Here is a 22,799-nt window from a genome sequence, read left to right as displayed (position 1 = left end):
GTTATAGTTAAAACTATTTGGAACCCAACAATGTGAAAAATGTCAAGATGTGCAACACTATTTTTAATTCTAGATATTTTTCACCCTCTTCCCCTCTGGTCATGTTTTGAAATAAGTTGCATTCATGGAACCTGATTCCAATCTCACAGTAAATCAGCCGTATCTCCAGCAAAGTCAATGAAATTATGCTGGATTCCAACCACTGGGGTGGGGAGCAGAGGGGATCACGTGTATCTATATGTCTGCTTGCATTTGTACCTACTTTATTAGACTGCGGCTTGTTTAGCAGATTTTTTTCTTCTTTTACCTTCGAAACGTTGTCTAGGGACTCATCAGCATTAGTAAAAGAAAGCGTCTTAAATGTGACACCAGATGGCGCTATGGAGTTCCCGTCTTTCGGCAATGCAATTTCCCATTTTGAGGTTTACAATGCGTTTTCCTGATATATATATTTTTAGTGCCTAGATCCAGCCTAACACTTGTTGCAAAAGCAAGATCACAGATGGCTTTGCAAAATACCTAGGCTACTATACTGTTGTTTCTTTAGCTTCTGAATAGCTTCTGTAGGTAGGTCCAAGGAGCACACGCCATGTGAGACTTTAAATGGCAAGCCGGGGGTTACTGTTTTTAAAAAACCAAATGTCCACTGTGTGCGTGCATGCATGCCTCATTAGCTGCAGGTTTTGCAAGAATGCAGCCGCAGTCCTTCTTCAAAAGAGAACAGTGCAGCACAGCTGAGTTCAGGGGTGCCAACTTGAATAAAATATTGGAGGGGGCAGGTAAGCCCTGCCCGACATAATCGATCACATGCCATGGTGCAGGCACACAAATTGAATGGCAATGCCCACCAACTTTGGGGTGACCCGACCTCAAATATTTTGGGGGGTGGGGAAGGGACCTTGGCCCCTACAAGTTGGAACCTATGTCTGAGTTCCACCAATTTCAACAGGGCAGAGGATTTCTGTAACAACCTGTTCATCGTAGATGAGGCTAAATCACAATCTGCAAATCTATAGTGACACACAACATCTATTGTGCAGGAAATGCATACTGTGTGGAGCAGCCTTTACATATATACCAAACTTTATCCAGGCCTCTGATGTGAAAGCAGAGCTTTGCAGGTTGTGAGCACGACAGAAGTTGGCTTTCAACCGCAAAAACTCCTCCAACAAGGTGTGCTCCAGCCGTTTAGCATGGCAACAACAGTCCCACTGCTCATGTTCCATTGCTGTTGTTCAGAACAGAGAATTATCCTAAAATTCTTTCTCCTCTTGGGAACATACGTATTTTAAAAGTTTAATCCTCATCATCAATTCTCCCTTTCCTTATAACAGGTTTTAACCTACCTGAAGGTAAATGGCATTTCCGTGCGCTGCTCCAGAAGTGGCTTAGTCATGCTGGCCACATGACCCAGAAGCTGTATGCCGGCTCCCTCGGCCAATAAAGCAAGATGAGCGCCGCAACCCCAGAGTCGGCCATGACTGGACCTAATGGTCAGGGGTCCCTTTACCTTTACCTAATGTTTCCTCTAGTCTAGTTTTGCCCCATTCTCTTCCATTGCCATCTCACCAGCATGCTGCTCTCTTAATATTTCCTCCTGGGCTGTCGTGCCCTTTTCTAAAACATGCACATACAAAACACCAAGTTTTAGCTCTTTCTGCACTTTCCCTCTCACAGTCAGATCACTCAGATCCACCCTCAGCTTTGCTGAATTAGGGTCAGTTTCTTAGATGCAGAACACACTGATTTTATGCCTGCAAGGAAGCACTGTGTCATTCAAAATAATGATAAACTTCTAAAACTATATAGTAAAATGAACTGTTGTTCTAATGCACTCACAGCAGGGAATCTGTTTGTAAAAGGTTTGTATGCCTCTGCTAGTGGAAGCTCATTGGGAAAAGATATCCCCTGTCTTCTATATCACTCCCTGGGACCGACTGACCAACATCAAACAAATTGACAAGATGTTCATTCCAGTGCTGGCTTCCAACTATAACTAAAATCTTCTCCTCTTCCCCCGAATTTGAAGTGTGCACAGGCTTTCTGGCTTCCTCCTCCCTCATGCCTAGTGTGGAATAAAATTCCTATCTGAAAAACTAACAGTTTCTGGACACTAGAAATTTGATGACAAAATATCACTTTGAGGGAGTAGCACTAGGCCTCAGGTTTTATTATATACCTCCATGTGTCTTGCCTCCAAAAGGGAGAACAATATATTAGTTACAGTGTTCATAGCTGTCAACCTTCCCCTTTTTGGCGGGAAATTCCCTTATTCCAGAGCCATTTCCCACTGCTATCCCAGATTGTTAGATATCCCGTAGACTGTCCCCGGGACAGGTGAGGCTGCTGATCCCTTATTTTCGAGGCTGCTGATCCCTTATTTTCAAATCTGAAATTTGACAGCTATGACAGTGTTTAGAAACTCAGACATATAAGCTAGGCACTGAATGGCCTCTTAAACCAAGGTTACAGTCACCTAAAAGGAAAGCGTAGTTGCTGTTTCTGGGCCAGACAGCTCAAAAGTTGCATTTTTCAATACAATGTTTTGGTTCCTGGAATTCGTTCTGATCGTGCAGATAAAATATAGCGGATAGAATTCTACAGGATGTGTTGCTAGTGTGTGAAAACAGTCAAGATCCAAAGCATGCATCTCCAGATGGTGGAGACGTCAGGCACCATCCCGACACCCGGGCATCTTCACTTGGTCATAAGTGGCTAATAGCCAGGTGCAAAATGCGTCTGGCGAATTTCCGAGATGCAAGTAATGACTGGCCATGTTAGCATCCTTATTCTCCATTCAGAATTCTTTGCTCCGCAAGGGTTTGGCAAGAACAAAAAACTTCCATGCAGGCCTGGAGAACATGCAAGAAAAGTGTCCACACATCGACCCATGAGGGAATGTGAGATGACCGCTTCAGGGGGCAGCAGATCCTATAGGTATCCTGATGTAGACCATTACTCCCTCCTTGTTCCTGATGCAACTCTTCACTCACCCTTTCTTCCCTGATGGGAAGGAGGCACCATTTTGTGGTTGGCCTCAGGCGCCAAAATGTCTTGGGCCGGCCCTGCCCTCATCTGAGGCAGGTGAGTGAATGTGCATCAAATAAGGGACGCACATGCAAATAAGCATACGTCAGGGCTTGCTTCTCTACGTTAATCAATTTAGCAGGGTTTGATTTTGTAATCCAGTTTCGGATTACTGTCAGGAAAAGTTAGAAGTGGGCCAGCCCAGATAAAATTCTGAAGGTGATTGTTATGTTTCTGCTCCTGAAAGTGCTTCTAGGTTGGGGAAAGTTGCTGCTTTTCCTGGAAAGGAGCTGCAGTGATGGAATAAGCTTCACCTGTTCAAGTTGCGCTTGCCGTGGCGCCAGGTTGCAACCTGAATAGCAGGTATCGCAGTGACCCTGCTCAGGGAGTAGAGCGTGAGATTCTTAAACTCAAGGTCATGGGTTTGAACCCCACATTGGGCAAAAGATTCCTGCACTGCAGGAAGTTGGAATATTAGGGTTGCCATGTGTCCTCTTTTTCCAGGACATGTCCTCTTTTTTTGCTCTTCAAAATGGCAACCCTAGATGTCCATTGTGGCCCCTTCCAACTCTACAATTCTATGACACCCACACCAGGTCTTGTGATTTGGGGAATAGACTGCATTCCTGAGTTCCTTCTAATTCCTGGATCCAACAGGGATTCAATTGCTGGAATAGCCAGGGGTGTTTCTGGGTAATGGGCCAAGTATGGGTCATTAAGATAACAAAAGAAGTGGCTCTATCTTTAGTTAGAAAGACAAAGACCAGAGTTGGTGTGCTTGACCTAGAAGCTAGAAGCAGACAGAAGCCAGAGAGAGAGCCATGCCTCATTTCTGCTTGAATCCAAGGCTGTGACTCTGGGAGAAGCAAGACCTTCTCAGGTGTTAATGCTGTGAGCTCCTCCCTCATAGGCTCAGGTTGTAAATAAACCACATATTATAAAGACACCATCGCCTCCACTGACCCTGTTGGGTTCCAAATAGTTTAACTATAACACAGAATCTACAATTCTGTGATTCTATGTGCAAGCCTCGAAACAGGTTTGTTGATTCTCCCACGGAGGCACTTGCTACAGTTTCTTTCCCCTCACAGGGGGAGAAAAGCCACATTTTGCTAGAAAAGTGCTCCTTACAAGCCTTGAATCACCAAGACCTTATGATGGCCCTTAGAGACACAGGCATGAGGCTTCCCTTGTTCATTGAGATGTCAGCTCCAGGCCTGTTAAGACAGAGATAACTCTTTGTCTCCCATCAGCCCCCAACCAGCACGGCCAGTTATCAGAGATGGTAAGAAATTTTAGCCCCTTTCCCAGGCTGGATGTTGAGAATTGTCCCTCCTTTGAAGTGAATGGCAACAGAGAGAGAGGGAGAGGTTCTAGACATGCTGTACAAAAGACAATAGAACCATCTTTCTATCTAGCACATTCCTACTCATTCTGCTCCAAAAAGTCCATTTTTTATTTTCTGCAAACAGTAAAAATTCTTATTCGTTCACCTAGAAGCAGAGGGCACCCAATGAAGTGAGCATGTTCCAGCTTTTGGATAAACAAAAAAGATTTTTTAACTGCTCAGTGTTGAAACAGTGCATCTCTCTACTACCACAACTAACACAAGCGGAAAACAACACATGGGAAAATAAGAATCTAATGTATATCAAATCAGGCCAGAGTCTTTCATTTAAAACATGTTCATGATTAAACCGACATAACCATCCAGGCATTACTTGCTCTGGATGGGAAAGCATGTTTGGTCACTGGTGACATTTATGTACAAGCAGGAGATGATAACCAATGGACTCTCTAAGACTCAGCGCCCAAGCCATTTACTTGGGGAATCTTCCAGGTCTCTTACCTAAACACCTTTATTTATTTAATATAATTTAGCAAGGGTTGGCCACTAGGCTTAAAGGCTATTTGGGCTATTTAAAGCATTCTTCTTAACAGCAAGGCAATAAACGTAGCCATGAATGTGAGCTTTCTGCTATATCTATATCAACAGATATAGACAACAGACAAAAGTTGTTTCCTAGAATGTCATTATACTCTAGCACATTGATCTTTAGCTGCTGGCTTTGGGACCCACTACGAAGAATAATGCAGGTTATTGGGACGCAGGTGGGGCTGTGGGTTAAACCACAGAGCCTGGGACTTGCCGATCAGAAGGTCGGCGGTTCGAATCCCCTTGACGGGGTGAGCTCCTGTTGCTCGGTCCCTGCTCCTGCCAACCTAGCAGTTCAAAAGCACGTCAAAGTGCAAGTAGATAAATAGGTACCACTCTGGCGGTAAGGTAAACGGTGTTTCCGTGCGCTGCTCTGGTTCGCCAGAAGCGGCTTAGTCATGCTGGCCACATGACCCAGAAGCTGTACGCCGGTTCCCTCGACCAATAAAGCGAGATGAGCGCCGCAACCCCAGAGTAGGCCACGACTGGACCTAATGGTCAGGGATCCCTTTACCTTTACCTTTGCCAATAATTAATTATACCCCACCCTTCTGGCTGAGTTTCCTCAGCTACTCTACCAAGTTGCAGCCTGATCTAAGGTGGGTCAGAACACCAACACTACCAGCATACAAACAGCATTCAAAATTAGCCAGGCTGCGGGTGTATTTTTGCAGCTGACTATTGGCCACTTGTGACAAAGTGAAAATGCTTGGGTGTCAGGATGGTACCTGACATCTCCACCATCAAGAGGGGCATGCCTGGTGGTCATTGGTTCTGGACTGTTTTCACCCACTAATACCACATTTTTCAGAATTCTATCATTATACTTTATCCGCACAACTGGAATGAATTTCAGGAACCAAAATGCTTTTTCTGTGCAGCCTGAGTAGGAGCGATGAACCGCGTTATGGTGAATTTTTGTAGCTTGTCTTCGCTTACCCCACCCGACTGCCCCGCTCACCATTGTGAAAAGTAATCCTACATTATGAATGGTCTGTGTCACCATTGAGAAAAAGAGGTCGGAATAGGCCAATATATACTGTATGTGGACTGTCCCTGGATCAAGTGACTTTTCTTATTTAAGCTGTCAAAGCTCTTAACCTGGCTCATCTGAACTAGCCAGATGTTTAACTGATAAATCACAGCCAGTCAATCCTTTGAAAAATAGGACTTTAGAGCCGTCTTTCCCAAAAACTGCAACTCGGCATTCCGTTTTGGCAACTGCCATTTGGCTATTAGATTAAATATCTGAGTTTCTAACACAGCATACAATTATATATGGTGTTATATGGAACAGGTCTCAAATTCATGTTTGAGTTAAAGGCGGATTCTGGGTCTTTTGAAGAACTGAAGACTGCTGCTCTAGCGTAACCAAGAAACAGAAAACCAAGATGAGGCCAGTTATACAATTAGGTTTTGTCAACATCAGGGAAAGAGGGATTTCTTATGGCAGGAATGGGGAACTTGTGGCTGGTCAGATGTTGCTACAACATTTTCCATCACCCCTGGCCTTTCGCCATGCTGGCTGGGACTGATGGGAGTCCAATATCATCTGGAGGGGCCCAGGCCAACATCTGGAGTCCTCGGCCCCAAATGCTGTTTAACCTGCTCCCATCTGCAGGCCAGTGAAGAAACATCTGACAGGGGTAAAGAGGAGTTTAAAGCAGGAATGGTCAGCTAGCAGCCTGTGAACACAATCTAGCCCATGCTCTTGCCCATGGAAGCCTTGCCTGCCTAGACTGAAAGCCTTGGTACAAAGACGTGATAACTTATATCACTTATGAAAAAGCAGGAACATGTCTTCCAAGCTGAGAGAGTGAGATGGGCAGACAAAAGATTCCACATTTGCTGTCTTCGCATTTTGTGAGTCATTCTCCGGGCACGGATAAATGCTGAGAACATGCGCTCCATTAACTGTCAAACCCTCATTGACATGTAGCAGCTTTATATCTAACAGGGAATAAGGGATGTATTCACAATACACTTCCAGGCCAGGACAACCATCAGAGAAGCCCTGAGAATTCAGAAATTGGCCATCCACCAAGCATGGCTAGCGGATTTTCATCTCCAAATAAGACCTATGAAAATCCACCAGGGTTTGGGAGATGGGAGGGCAAGGATTTGTTGATTGGCAACACATGATCCTATGCATGTTGACTCAGAAATCCCAAGGAATTCAATGGCACTCCCAGGCAATTATGCGCACACAACAATATCAGCCTTACACTGCAATATGAAATGTGTGTACAGTGGTACCTTGGTTCTGGAATTTAATCCAGTCTGGGAGTCCGTTCGACTCCTGGAACTGTTCGAAAACCAAGGCGCAGCTTCCAATTGGCTGCAGGAGCTTCCTGTACTCAAGCAGAAGCTGTGGAAGCCACATTGGACGTTCAGCTTCCAAAAAATGTTTGGGAGCCAATTTGTTCGGGAGCCAAGCTGTTCAACAACCAAGGCACCCCATTACTTTAGTAAGACCTTATTTCAGTGGGATTTGCCTCATGTAAGCGTTCAAGATTTCACCTGAGAGCAGACTCCACTGAACGCAGAGGGAATCACTTACTTCCTGGTGATTATGCCTAAGAGATTGTGCAGCTAAACAACATGCTGCCTGTTTCTTTGATATGCCACTAGAGGCAAGCAATCTTCCAAAAGAAAGAAAAGTCAAGGAATGTGGGGGGGGGGGGAGAGGGAAAAATGGAAAAGAGAGGTGTCACAGAGCAGTGGTGTCCAAACTGTGTTCAGGGGCTCCTCCGAAACGTTATCGCAGATGGGTAATGGCAGACAAACTGCCTTAAAAGACGGCTGGTCCACCACTCTCAATCTTCCCCCATAACATGCAGCCCCAGAGAGATGTTTGATGGGTTCACACAGGAAACTGGTGGGGCATTTAAGCAGCCTCTGCACTCAGTATTGAGAACTGTGTGCCGCCTAGACTATTTACCACCAACATTCACAAAATAAAACAAAATCATGAGCAAAAGTGAGTGTGAAATGGCTTCACTGGAGATAAAAAGCTTGAAAACCATCACTTCAGATTACTGACACACACACAAACACACAAACACACACACACAACAGTTCACCTCAGCTAACCTCCTAGACTGGTTGGCAAAGGTGTTCTTGAGACTGTCATCCCATTTCCTTCTCTTAAAGTGCCCATTTGGTGGGGTGCAGACTTACAGAAGGGTGCTAGGTCACTCACTCATTGTCTAGGGGGAAAAGGTCACTAGCATCTGCAGAGGGAGGGAGGAAAAGAGAGGCGAAGCCTGCAAAATCCCTCCTTTTCCACATGCCAGCGGTGCCAACTGAAACAAAATATTGGGGGGGGGCAGGGAAGCTCCACCTCACATAATCGATCACATGATGATGGGCAGGCACACCATTTGAATGGCAATGCCTATCAACTTTGGGGAGGGGGCAGGCGCCCTCGAATATTATATGGGGAAGGGTCTTAAGAAGATGGCTCCTCTTTATGCCGCACACGCACAATGCACGAGTGCCGTCGGGCCAGGCAGCCAAAGGCAGGACATCGAGGCGAATCTTGGCATCTTCTTAACTCGCTGCATGCAAGACGCGCGCCACGGAGCCCGGGAAGCGAAGCAGGCTAGGATGGGGGAGGAGGAGCAGAGGCCTTCGCTTCTTCCGACGCCGCTACCTGCACCCGCACGTCTCCACCACCATATCCTCGTACTGTTTGTAAACCACGTTGTTGCCCGAGTCTATGTACAGGATGCTGATGGGGCTGAGCTTGGACGGCACGCAGCAGCTGGGCGGCGTGGCGTCGGGGTCCATGGAGTTCATGAGCGTCTGGATGATGGCGTGGTTGGTGGGCTCCAGGTGCGAGCGCAGAGGGAAGTCGCACACGCCGTCGCAGTGGTACGCCTCGTAGTCCAGGGGCGCGATGATCCAGTCGTCCCAGCCCAGCTCTTTGAAGTTGACGTGCAGGGCTTTCCGGCTGCAGCGGCTCTTGGCCTTCTTGCCGTGGCCTCGCCCCCCGGCCGCCCGGCCCGCCAGCGTGGTCCTCCGACGGCGGCGGCGCTGCTGCTTGGCTAGGGGATCTTGTCCCGAGTCAGGGGGCTCCAGCAAGAGCCCGGGACCGCTGCCCAGAGCCTTGATCTTCTCTCGGATCTCCTTGAACAGGTTCTCCTTCCGCTTGGTGCGCGAGAAGACCACCAGCAGCGCCCTCTCCTGCGGCTCCGACGGCTGCTCTCTGCGGAAGCCCAGCTGTCCCGGCGGGAGGAGTCTCCCGGACTGTTCCGAGACGACCCTCAGGAGGAAGCAAAGCGACGGACGGGGGTGGCGGGGGCTGCCGCCTTCCCCGGCCCCGCCCGTCAAGGCTGCCCACACGTCGAAGACTTCCCACTTGTTGGGCGACGAGGAAGAAAGGCCTTCGGAGTCCAAGAGGTCGCCGGCCCTGGAGTCTAAGAGGCCCGGTTGGTGGCTTTCCCCTTCCGGACAAGAGGAGAGTAGCAGCCGGTGGAGGAGGCCTTCTGGGGAGGTGGCCAAGCTCCGGTTTCCCGGGGGCTTGCGCAGGATCCGCAGCTCGGCGCCCACCACCTCGTCCAGCTCGGGCAGGCTGGAGATGTCGAAGAGGTAGCGCTGCGCCGCTTCCGACGGAGAGTCATCTGCAGAAAGAGAGGAGGAGGACAGAAGGAAACGTGAATCAAGAGCAAGCGCAGAGCTGTGCGCCCTAAAAGCCGCGCCTGGCCCAACGGCGCGGTTGCCTTGTTACCCGGGCCTCTCCCTCCAACTCAGGCCTGGAACCTGGAAGTGTCTCTTGGGGACTTCAGCTGCCATCAACCCCAGCCAGCAGGGCCAGTGGTGGGAGCTGTCGTCCAGCAGGATCCCGGGAACCCTCTGCCGCGAGTCTGGATTCTCCTGGATCAGGCTATGCGTACTTACCAGGCATGGCCCCTGAATGCGCCTAATTGGCTGCTAGGAAGCTGCTGCCCATGAAGTGAGCGCTACTTTGCCGGGCCAGTAGCGCCCCAGTCCTGAGATTGGATGGGTATCTATCATGGATGCTTTCGCTAAGTTTCCTGTATTTATTGCAGGGGGTTGGGCTAGATGACCCTGGGGTCCCCTCTAAGTCTACGATTCTATTTGTTACGGGAGAAAGAAAGGGCTTCTGAACATGTCCAGAGGCACTTTGATCCCTACTGCTGCTGCGCCGGACATTAAAGGGGAAGGGATGCTTCTGACAGTTCAATTAAGCCCCGCGCTTCTCGTGTATAGACAGGGTGGGCAACTGTGCGACCGTTTACAGGGCAGCTTCTCCGAAACTCGTTCTAGCTGCTCAGACCTGGTGGAATGTGCAACGTCACCTCTGAGCGTGTGCAGAAAACCTAGTCTAAGGTTGCCGGGCGGACAGCGCGGCGGAGGTAAAAGGGCCGTGCGTCTTGGAGCTGCTTTTCGTCTCATTTTCGAAAAACAAGCCCCTGGAGAGGCTTGTCTATGAAACAGACGAGGCTGGGTCCCTCCCTCCTCTCGCCAGCCCGCGCCTTTCTTCGGGGAGAGACAATGAGAAAGATCTTTACAGTAACCATCTGTATTTATTTCCCAGCCCTCGGATCGAGCAGGTTCTGGAAGGTTGTTTCATGTCTTTCTTGCCTCCTCCGTGCCAAGTTAAACATTTCCCCAATCTGCCAAAGATCATTTTGTTCACGTGTGTGTCCATCTATATCCTTGGAGTTGGGGGCTCAGAGAGGAGAAAGAGGACCGAGCCGCGTTAGTTAGGGGTTTGACTGCTGCTGAAGGGGTCTGAACCTGCGCACATATTCTTAACCCTTTCCCACCCGCCCTCCCATATAAATGTTCCAAGCCGGACGTGGCCCTTTTCCTGGGACTGATTAAACCCATCAGACGTGACAACAAATAAACATAATCGGATTAAAATAAATAAAAGGAGGGAGGAGGAGAAGGGGAAAGAAGATTTCTCAAATGCGGCCCCTCCGGCACAGCACCACTACGCGTCGCTTCTTATATACACGCACAAACCAGGCATTTCTGAAAATACGCTGAGCGTCTATTGGAATCATTCTTACAGCGCGATCCTATGCATTGGCTTCAATAGGTTGCTGCCTCCGAATCACGATCTTAAGCGGATTGCTGGAGAAGCCACTCTCAAGGGGGGGGGGGAGTGTTGGGTCCGATCGAAGTTGGTCTTCCAACTAGGAGCCAAGAGCCTGCATTGGCTCCACAGCTTCGCGTTTCCAGCGATTTCAATGGAACTTGCTCCCTGTCTGAGCTTGACTCGCTCTTCCATTTTCCCCTTGCTAAGTAAATTCTGAAAGGGTGACGATAACCCACCCTTCCAAGTTGACTTTGAGAAAGGGAAAGAATGCTGAGAATCATTTAAAAGATCTGTTGTTGTTGCTGCTGCTATTTTTAAAAAAGTAATCATATCTTGGAAGAGAGACAAAAGTGGAGCTCTTTAATACCTGGTGGGGTGGACGCTTAGAGTATTGATCGTTCGGTAGGGACCCCTGACCATTAGGTCCAGTCGTGGCCAACCCTGGGGTTGCGGCGCTCATCTCGCTTTATTGGCCAAGGGAGCCGGCATACAGCTTCCGGGTCATGTGGCCAGCATGACTAAGCCGCCTCTGGCGAACCAGAGCAGCGCACAGAAACGCCATTTACCTTCCCATAGGAGCGGTACCTATTTATCTACTTGCACGTTGACGTACTTTCCAACTGCTAGGTTGGCAGGAGCAGGGACCGAGCAACGGGAGCTCACCCTGTCAGGGGGATTCCATCCGCCGACCTTCTGTTTGGCAAATCCTAGGCTCTGTGGTTTAACCCACAGTGCCACCTTCAGATATCTGTCACATGGAAGATGGAGCAAGCTTGTTTCCTCCTGCTCCGGAGGGTAGGACTCGAACCCATGGCTTCGAGGTACAAGAAAGGACATTCCCACTAAATATCAGGAAGAATTTTCTGACACTAAGAGTTGTTAGAAAGTGGAACAGACTCCCTTGGGAGGTGGTGGACTCTCCTCCCTTGGAGGTTTTTAAGCAGAGTTTGGATGGTCACCAGTCATGGATGCTTTGGTTGAGATTCCTGCATTGCAGGGGCTTGGACCAGAATCCTCAAGGACCCCTTCCAACTACATTTCTATGATTTTGTGCTAAGAAGGAGCTTTCATTGATGTCTTAATTCATATAGCCCAGGGCTTTCCTGGGGAACTCAAATCAAAGACCCCCTTACGCACTGGGGTGGAAAACATCTCCACTAGGGTGGAAAACACCGGGCTGATTTGCTGGCTCCCCCCCCCCTTCCCCCCAAAAATCCGACGTAGAAGTCTGGATAGGAACAGATAAGGAGAGGAGGAGACCCCTTTGAATTGCTCAGCTGGTTTCAGTTTTGCTTTGAAACTCCCAGAAACCGCAGCCTGCGGGCCCTGCGCTGCGCTCTTGGAAGCAGATTCCTAAGAGGGAAAGCAAGCAGCTCGGACAGATATTCCCCGGCGTCGAGTCCTCCTTCCTCTTGGCCTTCAAAGAGAGATGGGGGGGGGCCTCTCAGAAGCCAATGGGCCTGCACAGAGGGCTTCTCGGTTTCAGCCCCCCTGAAAACCGGGCTGCTTCCGACGAAGGCTTTCCTTTTCCTTTGTGAAAGCTGGCACTGACCAGAGCAGCGACCCACACTGACCAGAGCAGCGACCCAGCCCAAGTCCCACGAGATTCCAGTAACCATATTCAGGGTGGGGGTTTTCCTGTGCTGCGGCAAAAACTTGCCAAAAGGGTATTGAGACACCTTAAATGCCGACAGTTTTACCGCGGCGAAAGTTTTCAGGAACCGCATAAGCTTCCCGTCTTCAGAAGCTTATGCTTCAATAAATGGCTCCGGTTTTTAAGTTCTCACAAAACCTATTGATTTCAGTGGTTTCAGCAGGTACTTCACCTGTTCAGCTCCCTCAGGTGGGGTGGATTAATTTATATATGTATAGAATCCTTAGGGAGGGGGCGGGGGATGAAGTTAAACGTGCGTATGAGTGTGCGTAAACTCGCAGACCGGAATGCAAACAGACCCACTTTTTCGTGTTTACCCTTCTAGTAGAAACGGGAAGAAATAAACTGCTGCTTATGATATTTACTAACGGGAAGGTCCAGCCACGCGGCTGGTCACCTAGATACATGCAGGAGCGAGGAAATTGTGGTTTTCCAGATGTTGGTGGACTTCCAGCTGAACCAACATCTGGCCAATGGGCAGGTGGTCCAACAATATCAGAAGGGAGGATGGGACGTTTTCCCCAATCCCCACCCCTGGATTTAGCTGTTAGATTATATTAGTTATATATATCCTCTGGAAACGAAGTTCACTTTTATTTCATATGTACTTTAATTTTATTCATATGCAAACCTAGGTGTGTAATTAAATCAATCGATCAAACGACTAAATACTGTACGGTTGGAGCTCGTGCGACTCAGGATCTCTCGATCTGCCTCTCTTTAAAACCAGGTCACCGATCTACCGTTTAAACCTCCGAAGTTGCAGAGCATAAATCGGTCTAATTCCGTTAACTTCAGTGTTGAAGTCTGACTCAGATGCAACAGGAGCATTTCAGTCCTTTATGGAGCATTTAGCGTCCTTTATGGGAAAACTTATACCATAGCTACAAATGCCCCCTTAGGTAATATCCACCAAGGGATATAGGTTGTATCTCTTCCTAAACAGTCTCACTAGGAAGTTAACCCGCCTTGATATTCCATGCAGAGCTGGATTTGACCTCTAGATTATTTGCGAGCAATCATTAACGAACGGGGAGATCTTTCCAACAGCGCCTGGCGAGGATGACCTGCTGTTCAACCCATTCTGACACGACAATTTCAGGAGGAATTTCGTATGTGTGTGCGCTAAGTGTTCAGCTACCCTGAATTCAGTTATCCTAAATTCAGTTATCCTGCGCCCCAAGTCCACATGCCTCGTTTTCACCCCAAAAGGGACAAGCCGGAGTTATGGTTAGCCTAGGGGCGCCCTGACTTTTTAAGCACAGCGGAACCTCGAACCTCGCCTCCCTTTGAGGGCTTTCTCTCCCTCACTCAGACCGTCTTCATGGGCGCGGGGGGACCCATAAAGAACAAAACTTCTCCGAACTCACATAGCACTTCCTTTCAGCTATATAGCCCGGGATCCCCTTTTTTTCTTTGTCTTTTTTTAATTCGCTTGTATTCTGTTCTGAAGCATATCGAACCCTTCCGACGTTTATATGTCTCCACCAGCCAGGTTGCTCGGTGCAAAGCCTGAAAAAATGGGTTTTTCGTTCTGCTAGAAATAGCGCGCAACTCTGGCGCTTCCCCCGCACCCCACCCCACCCCAAAACTAAATTAACTCCGGGCTTATGGTCTCTTCTCCACCCCCTCCCGCAATAAGGAACGACTTGGGGGTGTACAACGCGCGTTTCCCGGGAAGTTTGCTCCTCAATAAGAATGCTTAGCAGCGCAGCCTTTGACAAAAGACGAATAATGTCCTGGAACTACTATTTTATTTTTAAAATGCTTAACTTCGGTTGGGTCGCGCGTTCTCTCTCTTATTTCTGCGACTTCGCCGTTTATTTTTCATTTGATCCCGTTTTGAAACACGGGTTTGCGCGTCAGCCTCGGCGCAAACTCATGGAAAGGCGATTCACACGAATAAATAGGTGTCCCAAAACCGAACACAATTAAAGCACTGTAAGCGCCGGGGCTCTGTGGAGGAATCGCAGAATTGTTGAGTTAGAAGGAACCTCAAGGCCCATTCAGCCCAACCGCCTGCAATGCAGGAATCTCAACTGAGGCATCCGTGACAGATGGCTACTGAGCGCGTGTTTACATCGCTCCGTCTTCAATCTGATTGTTTTAAAACTGGCTGGATTGTGGCCGATTCAGTAAATAAAATAGAAGCAGAGTGGAGTGGAGCACTCAAAAGCGGATTGAGATGTTGGTTAGTCCGCTGCAGGCGAAAACAAACCATTTCCGCCCCGCGGAGCAGGCGCGGTGGGTTGTTTTGCTTTTGGATTCTTTAGGTTTTTGGTGAGAAATTGGCCTCTCCCTTCAGTTCCTTCGTGTCACCTTCTTCCCATAAGGGGTCGCGTGCCAAATGGCTCCGGGCAGGGCAAGCGGGAGAGGGGTTGCGGTGGGAGGCAGTGCGGTGGGCGGCAGGCTGAAGCGCCCCCCCAACTCGAAATGCGTTTACAGCGTCCTGAACCTCTCCACACTTTAATGGCTCCTCCAGAGCAGATTAATGCGCTCCAGATGAACCAAACTGTAAAACAAAGCGCGCGAGCGCACGCACCCTTCCCCCACTCCACCGCACCGCACCTTGCCAAAGTTGGGGGAACAGGAATGCCACCACCCAAGACTAGGACCCCCCAAAGCTAAAGGAAGGGAAGCGACGTGGGTGGGTCTGGGGGGGGGATAAAGTTGCTCTACGTTAGTCTTACCGCCCCAGGTGACGGGGTGAGAGGGCTGCCCCCTCCCTAGCAACCTGGCTGTGCCAGCCCAGGAAGAAGGAGGGCGCAAAGTGGCGCGCGACGCGTGGGGAGGCGGCTGGAACCGTGCGTCTTTTGCAGGAGCGCGGAGCGCATTGCCTGGACAAGAGTCCCGCCTGCCCAGCGATGCTCTGGGGAAGAAGGTGGTTCAACCCTCCTCCTGACCCTTGCAGGCAGGTTGCGCTCTGTTCCGCGGCGGCGCTGTATTTGCATGAGGAAGAAGGCGCCCCCGAGGATTGGTCGCCCGGCGGCCACCGCCGCCTCCCCCCTCCCTCCTTTGCCTTACACCTGCTATCTCCACCCACTCCGTCGTCCAGCCAGCAAACCAGATGCACCTCAGCTCTCTTTGCCCGACGCCAGGTGGCCTCCCGAGTCAAAGCGGGCCGCTGAGCTGTCAAGCTCGCTGGGTGCCAAAAGCTGGCCCACCCACTGGCAGAAGAGAGAGGGCCCGGAGAGGGAAGCGGCGGTACGCCGCTGAGCTCTCTGCAGTCTGCAGAAAATCCGCCACACAGTGCATTTGGACAGATTTTTCTTGCTTCTCGCTTCATCTGAAAAATCCGATCTGGTCCTGTCTGACCTCTTTACTGCTCTCAAAAAGAATATGCGTCCCGATCTCTCTCTCTCTCTCTCTCTCTCTCTCTCTCTCTCTCTCTCTCTCTCTCTCTCTCTCTCTCTCTCTCTCCCTTCCTTCCTTCCTTCCTTCCTTCCTTCCTTCCTTCCTTCTTTCTTTTCCTTTCCTTCTGCAGCTCCCTTTGGCTCTCAAAAGCAACCGATTGTCAGAGAACGAATGCCACCCTCTGCAGAAATCTTTGCAGCTCTTGAGCAGAACTCCAACAGAAATCATTTGACTTTCCATTAAACCCCTTGGATTTGGGGTGAGCAAACCCTCCGCAGTTGGGGGGTTGTGTCCTATCAAGTTTGGGCTGACCGCAGTTTTATATAGACCCCTCTGCTTTCGCGGCTTGGATTTAAAACAAAACTATTTGCAGCTTTACATTTCCTTGGCTGTTTTCGTATGGTCGAATTACACGCTCACAGGACTGTAGCGGCCGCAATTCTCTGGATTTCCCCCTCCTCTCCCTGTATGCTTTTGCTTCGGGCCAACATTTATTTAACAGTTTGGGTTCACATTAAGTCCTCCCCGCCCCAGCTTGAGGGTACACCGTGCGTTTTTCTCGAAACGTATGGGGTGTGATGTACACACAAATATTATATATATTAATGTTTTGCCATTTTAAACCACCCGAAAACAACAACAACCACGCAGCGACTCTCTTTTTCTTTCGAATTTGCAAAATTTAGACCAACCTCTCACTCGCAGAGTGCAGAGAGACGAGGTAACTATCACACAGTCGAGGGGCGTTTGTTGCTTTGTATTAGATCGAGATTAATATTTTAGATCGTTTAGAGTAGATAGGATTAGCTGGAAGAGCCGAGAGTAACTTTTCAAAGTACTTTGCATCAGATTTGGACTGCTACCCTACCCCAAGAGGTTGGCAATGTTGATTTCAAACTAACCACCCCGAGCAAGAATCCCGGTTCTCGCCTTGGAGTGGAATTGCAAGGTATTAGAACACCCGGCGAAACTGAAGGCCGGGCGGTTGCCCGAGGCAAATCGAGGTCCTTCTCTCTCCTCCACCGCTATGCGCAAGAACTGGGTTTAACTGGGGCGATCCCGGTCAGATTACTTGTTCGCTGGGAGGGGGCGGGTGAAGCCTGCAATCCTATGCAAACCGCTTACTTGGGGATTTGACCACAGGAGGAGAGGGGAAAGTGTCTCAAGCGAAGCGGGACTCACTTCGGAGACAATGAGCGCAAGAACCGGCTCCCACAAACAGGATCCCACCTGTCCTGGGCAGTCCCACCTGTCCCCTTGCGCGGGGCTCGACGGCTCCTGCTCCAGGGCGCAGGTGCGCTCTGGGCATCCCAACCCATTCCACCCACCACCCTCCCCGGGCTGGCTCACCTCGCGGCTGCGCCTGGTCTACGAAGCCCGTGACGGTGTCCGCTCGTCCGCCTCCTTCGACGGCGGGCACAGGAGGCTCCTTGCTCCGGGCCAGGCTGTGGTAAAGCGCTACCATGTAGTCGTGAGGCACCACCGTGCCGTTGCGGAACGCGCCTTCGCGCTTCGCCTTCCAGGCTGCCGAGGCGGCGGCGTCTCTGACGTCGAGGTTCTTCTCGTTGGCGGCTGCCGCTTGCGCTGCCGAGGCGGGCAGCAGGGGCCTGACGGCGGCAGCGTCCAGCTGCCACGGGCGCAGACGGCAAGCGCTCCAGAGGCAGTAGAGGCAAAGCGCCGCGGCCGCCCTCAGCTCCATCCTCTCGCCGTCGCTGTCTGAAGCAGCAGCAGCAGACAGAGCTCGGCGGGCTCCGGGCTGCTCGCGCAGGGGCTTTGAGGGCTCCTCGGACTCCCCGGCCGCTTTTTAACATTGTGTTCACAATCCACGCCGACTCCGCCGACAGCGGCAGGAGGCTTTTTCGGACCCCGCGCAGCGCCCCCTGCCGAGCGGCCGCCGCTTGGCAACGACGGCGCTCAAGCCCTCGGACGCCGCTCCGCCGCGCGCGCAACGAAAAACCCAGAACCAAAACACAAACATTGTTGAGTCATATATTTGCTTTTTTTGCAAGAGCTCCTTCCTGCCTGCCCTCTTCGGTTTTTTTGAAAAAATGTTTCTCTCTCTCTCTCCTAAAAAAAAAGAAAAAAAGAAAACCCCTTTTTAAACTGAATCCGTCGGAAATAACACCCGTAACAAACTGGCCGAGGTGTTTTCTACGTGCGCCCGTTGCCAACTGGGCAGAGCGCAGCCGGGTGCCAAGAGGAGCGCCTCGGAGGACACGTTAAAGGGAACCTGATCGTGTAGAGAAAGAGCCAGAGATGTCCAGAGAGGGGTTTTCACCCGGAGCACGAGGGGGCGGGGGTCCCTCTTTCTCCCAAGGTGGCAGGAATTGGACGCACCCGAGAGGAAGTTACACAGACTTTATAAACTTCCCTGAACTTGCAGAGGAAACGCGCTGCGTTGGCTGATTTCCCCCCTCCTCCTGCTCTGTGTCCTTTTCGATAGAAATCAGAGATCATTTCGCCAGCACCAACAAAAGAGATGTTAAAAGGGGGAGGGAAAAAAGAGCGCGCGCACGGGGGGGGGGGGAGAGACACCCCCTGGCAGTTTAATCCAGGAGAAGCGTGTGTGTGTGTGTTAGTAGGAGTGGCATCGTTTTGCTCTGGGAGTGAGGCCCCGGTGAGGAGTTACTTCCAAGAACCTTGCTTCGAATTGGCTGTTGCAGAGAGGACCACTCCTAGCATTCCTTGCACCAAGGGCGCTGCTCGATTTAAACCGCTGCTGTTTCTAGTTTTTCCATCGTAGAATTGCAGAGTTGGAAGAGACACCCAGGGTCATCTAGTCCAACCCTCTGCAATGCAGAAATCCTGCCCACAGCCAATGGGGGGGGGGGTTTGTCTCCAACCACCAACCTTCCAATTAACAGCCAGACACACTGTGCAGTTGTGGTCTTTGGGGAGGGGCAACAACTGATAGTTTTCATTATCCTTTGTAAGCCGCCTTTGCAATGAAAGAAGGCGTAAGCAAGTGATAGAAAGGTTGTTACTCTTACTACCAGTACTGCAGTACAGTGGTACCTCGGGTTAAGTACTTAATTCGTTCGGGAGGTCTGTTCTTAACCTGAAACTGTTCTTGACCTGAAGCACCACTTTAGCTCATGGGGCCTCCTGCTGCCGCTGCGCAGCCGCTGCACGATTTCTGTTCTCATCCTGAAGCAAAGTTCTTAACCCGAGGTACTATTTCTGGGTTAGCGGAGTGTGTAACCTGAAGCGTATGTAACCTGAAGCGCATGTAACCCGAGGTACCACTGTAGTGCTATTGCTGGGCTTTTCCTCCTCCACAGATCTTTGCACCGTTTTCAGTGCTACTGCTGTCTATCCACGTACTCATTAAGCCACAGAACAGCCACCACCCTGACCACAAGGAGCGCGCATTCGTTGCCCTGAGACCTTGATTTCGAACCAACCTAAACCTGGTCGTTTCGCGCGCGGGTGCAAGTTGGAAACGTTTCAGTTACGCAGGACTTTATTAGCAGATACAGGTAGGTAGCCGTGTTGGTCTGCCATAGTCAAAATAAAAAAAATTCCTTCCAGTAGCACCTTAAAGACCAACTAAGTTAGTTCTTGGTATGAGCTTTCCTGTGCATGCACACTTCAGAAGGAATTTTTTAATTTTTATTAGCAGAGATCGTATGGGGGACGGAGACGGGGACGGACCTGTGTGTCTCCAGATGGGACTGGAGTATAAGCTATGCTGGAGGCCAATTTCTGGGGGACCCCAACCCTGAATGATGCAGGAAAAAGCGGCACCCAAATTGGACACGCCTTAAATAACAACAAAAAAATCGTTCCAGGGTTTAGTGCCAGGATGCCTGTTCCCTCCTCCTCCCCTTCAATCGAGTGGGACCCATTTTTTCCCGTGTCTGTATGTTCAGGGGCAGACTGAGAAAAGGGATCTTTTTTAAAAGTCGAAGCTGGTTTCCATCACCAGCCAAAAGAAAGTATTTCAGAATTTCAGAAGCCAGTTCCTCGCTTCCGTGGCCTGTTTGGCACCGCCGTCCTTAAACCAAGAGTTTGTCAGTGATGCTGGCAGAAAATGGTCGTTAATCTTTAGGACAGAAGGAGATCCTCGCTTGAAAGGGGGGAAATGAAGTCGATCAAATCTCTCTCTCCCCGCCCCCGCAAAGCCGCCCTCCCGCCTGCCTGAGCGTTAATGTTTTGTTTTCTCTCCTCTCGAGGGCTTCCTTGGTAAAATTCAGATGTTTCCTTGGATCCCAGTTAAAATAACAAACCGCGGTATTGACTCGGATGTTATTTCAAGTTTTCTCAGCCCTTTGCGGGGTGTGTGTGTGTGTGTGTGGAGGGCGGAGTGGGGAAGGGAGGGGGAAAGGAGAGAGATGGGGAATGTCTGTTTTCTCCACAAATAATAAAACAACACCCAAAGCATCAAGATCGGCGGCGGTTAATGCCATCAATCGGTTTGGGAGCGCGCTGCTAGGGAACAGATTTGAAAGATCAGGGTTCTTTTCGTTCATTCTGCAAGGGCTTGGCCACGCTAGGGGCTCGTGGCTCTCTGTTGGGTGTTTGTGGGGGTCTTCTTCTTGCCCCTGGCACAAGCTGCCGGGATTGGATTCCTTACCACCAGAGCAGTCTCCTGTCCAATTGATGCTCCTCTATAATAAAAATATAATGCAGTCAGCAAGAGGAACGGCGAGTTCTGAGGAGCGAGGAGAATGGCCTTTCGCCCAGTCCATCCAAACCACACAGTCTGAAAAAAACCCAAACACCATTTCATGTGGAAGCCACCAATGGATTTCTATGGCGCTTCCTCCCTTCCAGCCATGTGGCTGGCCTTGTTGCATCCCCAGGAAACTTCCGATTGCCCTGCATTGTTTTGTTTTTAATCTGCTTGGTGCTTCGTGAGCACCGTCGGGTAAAGCAGAACAGGGAGAAAGAGACGAAATATCGGCGTTTCTTCTCCCAGGCCCTTCTTAACATGGAGGCTGAAGCTGTCTCAGGGTTAAATGAATATCTGTCTGTCTGTCTGTCTGTCTGTCTGTCTGTCTCGCCTGTCTTCCAGACTGGAACCCAGGATATCTCCCATCTAAGTGCACGACCAGACCCAGTTCTCCTGCTTCATCTGAGCAAAGCATTGGCTTCACGTATCTTTAGAGGTGAAGAAAGGAAAGGCATGAAAGACATGGGAAAGGAACACAAGCGAACCCTTCGCATTTCAGTCCTAGGCTGAACCCCAACGACAGAAGCGATAGCCAACCAGTGGTGTAGCGTGGGTTGTCAGCACCCGGGGCAAGGCAAGTAATTTGCGCCCCCTAACCCGTGGATCTGCGCCCCCTAACCCTAACCCCCAGATGTTGCGCCCGGTGCGGCTGGGCCCCCCTGCACTCCCCACGCTACGCCACTGTAGCCAACTACACTCCCCACCCGCGCGAAGCTTCCTCTGAGACCTCACTCGTGTTCCCCGAAGGGTAGCAATCGTCGCGTCTGAACGCCCTTCACGTTTGTTTGATAAGTAAACACAGAATAAATTATTTCAGCGGGCTCCCGATCTTAACCCGACGCACAACCCAGTCCATGCTTTAAAAATCCCACGGGATTCATTTAGCCCCAAAGGAGGATTGCAATCCTACTGTAAATCCCATATGCAGTAAAAATAAAATAAGAATAAATTTAAAAAACCCCACCCACCCCCCGACTGCATTCAAGACTTCGTGGTTGGTTTAGCAATCCAGGTAGGCTTTCTCCAGCCTCCCAACCCAGTTCGCAACCCAAAACGGGGTTTGATTTTCCAAACGCTTTACAGACCACCTTAAATCTTTCTCTATCTTGGTCTCTATCTACTTGGGAGTATGCCAGACGGGTAGATCTGAGCCTGCAAAGGCAGCCTATAAATCTATTCGTTCATTAAGCTCCGCCGATGCCAACAGAAGTTACTTATGCGCCTCTGAACCCGAGCCTCGGCCCCACAATTCAAGTCATCAGCAGTGAGACGTCCATGAATGCCCGGTTGCTTGTTTGGGTGTCAGCCTAACAAGGGCAGCCAACACACGCTTGCTGGGAGATATGTTTCCTTGGAGTCATACAGAGCTTCTCAGTGCTTTCGATGGCATCGCCTCTGCGTTCAAGACAATTCTCTACGCGCTTATCCTGGAGACCTCGGGACGCCCCTTCGAGCAGATCTGAGCGAACGGAAGCGCCACGGAGAAACATCGCCGCGCAACGGAGTTCACTGCAGACCCCAGCGCGCTTTCCTTAGAAGTTGCTCCTGAGCTGATGCCATGGGCAACCTTTTAGTAAGATAAGTTAAAGGCTAGGGGATATATATACACATACCTCGCATATATGCTCTCAAGCCCCAGTGCTTCTCTTGCAGCGGAAGTCAGTCTCTCCAGGGAGCTTACTTCCAGGTGTGAAAGCAGCAGAGCACAGCCTGACAATGTCATCCTAACCGTGCCCACGCAGAAGGGAGCCCCACTCTGCCCGATAGGGCTTGCTCTCAAACGTTATCAGCCCCAGGCTCTAACCACCTGAGCTGCCCAGGCTATCAAAGTCATGGAGTTCATTCGGCTTGGAGCTGCTAAGTCTTTTAAGGTGCCGGGGAACTCTCTTGTGGTCTGTGCTACAAAGCAGTGCAAAACACCGGTGAGCTGCGGTGTCTGTTTTAAACGGAAAAGCAGGTTTTACATATACAGTGGTACCTCGGGTTACATACGCTTCAGGTTACGTACGCTTCAGGTTACAGACTCCGCTAACCCAGAAATAGTGCTTCAGGTTAAGAAATTTGCTTCAGGATGACAACA

General features: G+C 50.2%; 1 protein-coding gene across 1 annotated transcript; it reads right to left on the bottom strand.

Moving 5' to 3' along the window:
• Positions 1 to 716: 716 nt before the first annotated feature.
• On the bottom strand, positions 717 to 18,496 carry GDF7 (growth differentiation factor 7). The gene is made up of 2 exons (XM_083495663.1): positions 17,395 to 18,496; positions 717 to 9,588 (listed from the first exon to the last, which is right to left on the bottom strand). The coding sequence occupies exons 1-2, from the start codon at positions 17,741 to 17,743 to the stop codon at positions 8,615 to 8,617; spliced, it is 1,323 nt and encodes a 440-aa protein (XP_083351789.1). The 5' UTR covers positions 17,744 to 18,496; the 3' UTR covers positions 717 to 8,614.
• Between the last annotated feature and the right edge of the window lie 4,303 nt (positions 18,497 to 22,799).

The sequence above is a fragment of the Podarcis liolepis genome (assembly GCF_965112155.1).
Source record: "Podarcis liolepis genome assembly, chromosome: 3".
NCBI classification, from domain to species: domain Eukaryota; kingdom Metazoa; phylum Chordata; class Lepidosauria; order Squamata; family Lacertidae; genus Podarcis; species Podarcis liolepis.
Note: the sequence above shows the minus strand (reverse complement) of the source record. Positions and strands in the feature narration are given on the sequence as shown.

Excerpts from the sequence above, each read along its gene's own strand:
- GDF7 (XM_083495663.1), bottom strand. The coding sequence starts at position 17,743 with ATGGAGCTGAGGGCGGCCGCGGCGCTTTGCCTCTACTGCCTCTGGAGC. Across the intron at positions 9,589-17,394 it reads AGACCAGGCGCAGCCGCGAG|ATGACTCTCCGTCGGAAGCG; the intron begins GTGAGCCAGCCC and ends CTCTTTCTGCAG.